This window comes from Helobdella robusta (genome assembly GCF_000326865.2).
Source record: "Helobdella robusta unplaced genomic scaffold HELROscaffold_31, whole genome shotgun sequence".
In the NCBI taxonomy this organism is placed as follows: Eukaryota; Metazoa; Annelida; class Clitellata; order Rhynchobdellida; family Glossiphoniidae; genus Helobdella; species Helobdella robusta.
Genome location: NW_008704544.1, coordinates 1,202,561 through 1,207,427, shown reverse-complemented (window position 1 = coordinate 1,207,427; position 4,867 = coordinate 1,202,561). Strand labels below are relative to the sequence as shown.

Here is a 4,867-nt window from a genome sequence, read left to right as displayed (position 1 = left end):
GCGGTTGTTGTTGCTGTGCGTGCTGTTGATGATTATATGAAAGCGTTGCTGTTTTGACTCGTGTTGCATTCATTATTTTTGTTGTTGTTGTGGATTTTGTTGTTGTTGTTTTCGTTGTTGTTGTTGTTTTCAGTTGTTTAATTTTTTCTTTCAAGACGGATGACCTGCTATCATTCATTTTTAAAGGTGGCCTGACGTAGATGCTGCTTCTGCTGCTGTTGATGTTGTTGCTGTTGTTGATGTTGTTAATGTTGTTGATGTTATTGATGCCATTGGACTTGTTGCTATTACAAAAACTGTTGAAATTAGTTTGGTGCGCGCTTGTATGCGATTTAACCTGGTTAATTTTATCATTTTCACTGACATTTGATATGCGCTTGTTGCTTTCAGCACTGCTACCATCAAGAATAACACGTCTGTAGTAATAGCCAGACCTCATATTTTCTATATGCTTATCCATATCATTCTCAATCGACTTGACTTCATCATCTCCGGCTAAATTGACCCCCGCCAGACTTCTGCTTACTCCATTATCGCTCAGCAGAGATCGTCTAGAGTAGATTCTTAATCTTGATAAGTGCATAGATATACCATCTTGGGCCGCCATTTCCGGTTTGTTGCTGGTGATAATGACGTCATCGAATTTTCGTCTCAGTCGTAATGGTGATGGCGATTTGCTGTAGTTTCGTAGCGTAAGGTTCCACGGCTTTGGTGGCGTGTAGGATCTGGACTGTTTGCTGGAGTTGAATGCTGTCGTTGTTGTTGTTGTAGTTGATGTTTGTTGTTGTCGGATGTTGTTGTTGTTGTTGTTGTAACCTTCTACGTTGATTTTGTTTTTTCTGTTCAAACTTAAGCTTTTAAATCTTGGCATGCAACCGATCGTTGATTTATTAGTATTATTGTTGTTGTCCTTCTTGTTGCTGCTGTTGTTGTTTTTATTATTTCTATTATTATTGTCAAATGTATTATTAATAGCAGAATCTTGTTTTTTAATATTTTTACTATTCCAACTACTATTATTATTGTTATTATCATTATTATTATTGTTATTACCAACGTTAGCGATGTTATTCTTAGCCCTTCTTTGCTCTTCTGATTTAGAACGAGGATGAAAAAAATATACAAAAGGTTCTTTATTGGTGACCTTTTTGAGCTTTAAGCTATTTGACCTTGAATTGTTTGATCCTGAATTGTTTGACCTTGACATTGATAAGTCTGGTGTCGTGGGCGTGTTTTTGTTTCTGAATGAGCTGTCAATCAAAGGCGGGGTTTTGTTCATTGAAAATATTTTCTTGTGGAATTCGATGCTTTGATTGTCAGGATTTTTAATTGCGCTGATGTTTTTGTTGTTGTTATTATTGATGTTTTTGTTATTGTAGGAGCAATCTTTTTTATTGATGTTATTGTTGTTTGTTTTTAAAAGAAACAAATTTTTCGGCGTATTTTTGGTATAAGTTACTTTGTTGTTGTTGTTGTTGTTGTTGTTAATGTTGTTGGAATCAATGTTTTTGTTGATGTTGTTGTTGTTGTTGATATTCATAAAATTTTTGTTGATGTTGCAGATGTCGTTTTTGTAGTTGTCAAAGGAGCAATTAATTTCTGTTCTCTGTAATGCTTTCAACTCGTCTGGATTAACTTTGAAAGAATTCTCAAGTGTGTTGATGTTGTTGTCGTTGTTGTTGTTGTAATTGATGACGCTGCTGTTGCTGATGTCATTAAATTTGTTGTTAATGTTGTTGTGGATGATGACGTTGCCGTTGGAACAGTTTAAGTTGGGTTTTGTCTTCTTTGAAATCAACATACGTTTATGATTATCTTTTGCTTTATATTTAATATTTATGTTGTTGCTGTTGTTATTGTTGTTGTTGTTGATGATTATGTTGTTGTTGTTGTTGTTGAAGTTGTTGTTGTTGTTACTGCGTTTACACACGATCAACTTTCCCCAACGATCGCTCGCGCAACATTGATCACGTGACGGTATCAGCCCGACTACAGCGTGTGTGTCATCGTCGACGTCATCATCATCATCTTCACCATGACCACCACAACAAACTTCGTCGTTGTCGTCGTCCTCGCCAAAATCATTAACGACGTTATTGCTTTTCGTACATAAATTCGCTGACTTCGATGTAGATTTAATATTCTTTGGAGTTATGGCAGACCAATTTATTTTTTTATTAGCGTTCCATATAAGTATGGGTTTATCGACGTGTTGTTCGGAGCACTTGTTGGGGATGTTGTTGTTGCTGTTGATGTTGTTGTTGTTTTCAGTTGCTTGTGTAAATGTTGTTGATGTTTGTGATGTTGTCGATGTTTCTGGCAGTAAAGATGTTGTCGTCATTAATAATGTTGGCATTGTTGTTGTTGGTGGTGATGATGATGACGTCAACAACAACGACAACGATGCTGATGATGATGTTGTTGGTGAAAGTGATTTTGATTGTAATGATAATCTCAACGGCTGTGAGAACAATGATGTTGCTGGTATAACAACAGACGACTTCAAGTGCTTTTTTGGAAGTTTTTTACGACAATGTTGGTGATCTGGCTGTAGAATTGCTTTCGGCTTAAATGCTACTGATGATAAAGATGGTGATGGTGACGATGACAACAACAACAACAACAACATTGATGGTGGCCATGATGATGATAATGATAATGCTGCTGATGAAGATAATGATGATGATGGCGATGATGATATTATTGAGGATGCAAACGATGATGACGATGATGACGATGTAACAGGCAATACACATAATGGTTGTCGGACGATTGTTGTATATGATGACGATGACGACGTTGAAGCTACTACAGCCTGCGATAGTGACGGCTTGCAGCAATAGCGGTTGTAGTAGTAGTTGTAGTAGCTGCAGTAGTTGCAATAGTTGTTGCAGTAGTTGTAGTTGTTGCAGTAGTTGTAGTTGTTGCCGTAGTTGTAGTTGTTGCAGTAGTTGTAGTAATCTCTAGTGACGTCATCGTCATTATCTTTGTAATAATTGCATAAACCACTCTTATCGTTACGACCGAGTTGAGCCTTCTTTCCATCGTCGTCATCATCATCGTCGTCGTCATCAACCGTGACGTCATCTTCAACGTCATCATCGTTTTTATCTTTATTATTTCCATTGGTATTATTATTATTGTTGTTGTTATGAGGCAGTGACGAATGAGTTTGGAGTTTGACAACTGTACGAAGTGAATATTTTTCCTCATCATCGTCGTCGTCATCGTCACCATCGCCATTATCATAATTGCTTTTTTTATTGTTATTATTAATGTTGTTGTTATTGTTGTTGTTATTATTGATATTATTGTCTTTTACCAGCTTAATACTGCTTCTTTTTAAACGTCCGAATGCTTTTTTATCGCCACATTCAATGTCTCCAGGAAATAAATTTTGCTGTTGCAGTTGTTGTTGTTGTTGTTGTTGTTGTTGACGAAGACGACGACGATGATGATGTTGTGATTGTTGCTGATTATTACCCCATTCCAGATGATGATGTTGTTGTTGTTGTTGTTGTTTGTCTACATCGCCATACAATTTGTTGTACGGTGTCATATACGTTAGTAATTCAATATCATCCGAAAAAACTGTGTCGTTGTTGTTGGCTGTTGTTGTTGCTGCGGATGTTGTTGTGCCGTGTTGTTCGAGAGATAGCTGTGTGTGTGTTTGTTGTGTGTGTGTGTGTGTGTGAGTTACATTCAAATATAAAAACACACAGACATACATACACACAAACAAACACACTCAAACACACACAAAAATGAACAAACACATATACAAACCAACACATATTTGCATACATCTTGTATATTGTATCGAAAATTTGTATATTACATATAAGTGTATTATATATATGGAATGAGTTATCTAAACGTGTATCAAGGGTATTTGATATAAAGATCAATACTTTTTTGACTATAATATTGTATAAAGAAGATTTGTTTATCTTATCCGAAAGTTTTGTACACACAAATATATACACGTACACACACACACATACGTACATACAAACACACATATGAGTACATACGTACATACATACGTTGTATATCTTGATAACAAGGCTGATGTTTTATGATCAGCTGATGTCTAGACATCAACTACTGCGTCGTGACGTGTGGGTGTGTAGACACACAGACATACATACATACATATTGACATACATACATGCATACATACATACATGCAAACAAACAAACATATCGGACATACAAACATAAATACCGGGCATACAAACAAATTTTTCTAGATACAAACAAACATTGGTAAACTAATTTGGTTTGCATACACTTATGTGAGTGTGTTTGCGTACATATTTTATGTTTGTGTGTGCGCGCACGTATGTGTGTGTATATTTTCTGTACACAAATACGATCAATATATATTAGGGTATTTGTGCACTTACAGATATAAGTAATTGTTTGAATTCACATTTGTATTGGGTGTATATGTATGTATGTGTGAATGTATGTATGTGTGTGTGTATGTGTGTACGTATGTATGTACGTACGTATGATTGTTGGTGCGTGAACGCAAATTGCATGCATATTTATAGCATCTTAATACGCAGTTTCTTCTTCTCGTCATTCATTACAATATTAATACAAATACCTTTGCACCAAGTGCTTTTGTTTGTTTGTGTTTGTTTGTGTTAGTTTTCTTGTTTTGTTTGTATGTGCATACATACATACATACAAACATACATAGATACATTAACTAATTTTTTTTTATTCGATTGAATGAACGAATGCGTTAAAATATTTTTTATTGCGATTTTTGGTTTATACGTACGTAAATTAGGAGGAGGTGGTTGTACAGGTGAATATCCTCTTTTGTATGTTTGTTTGTATATGCGTTGCATGC

General features: G+C 35.5%; 1 protein-coding gene across 1 annotated transcript; it reads right to left on the bottom strand.

Moving 5' to 3' along the window:
* Positions 1 to 170: 170 nt before the first annotated feature.
* HELRODRAFT_174905 (hypothetical protein) lies at positions 171 to 4,205 on the bottom strand (the record flags this gene model as incomplete). The annotated part of the gene is made up of 5 exons (XM_009022338.1): positions 171 to 230; positions 338 to 2,246; positions 2,799 to 3,400; positions 3,530 to 3,658; positions 4,188 to 4,205. The coding sequence occupies 5 exons, from the start codon at positions 4,203 to 4,205 to the stop codon at positions 171 to 173; spliced, it is 2,718 nt and encodes a 905-aa protein (XP_009020586.1).
* Between the last annotated feature and the right edge of the window lie 662 nt (positions 4,206 to 4,867).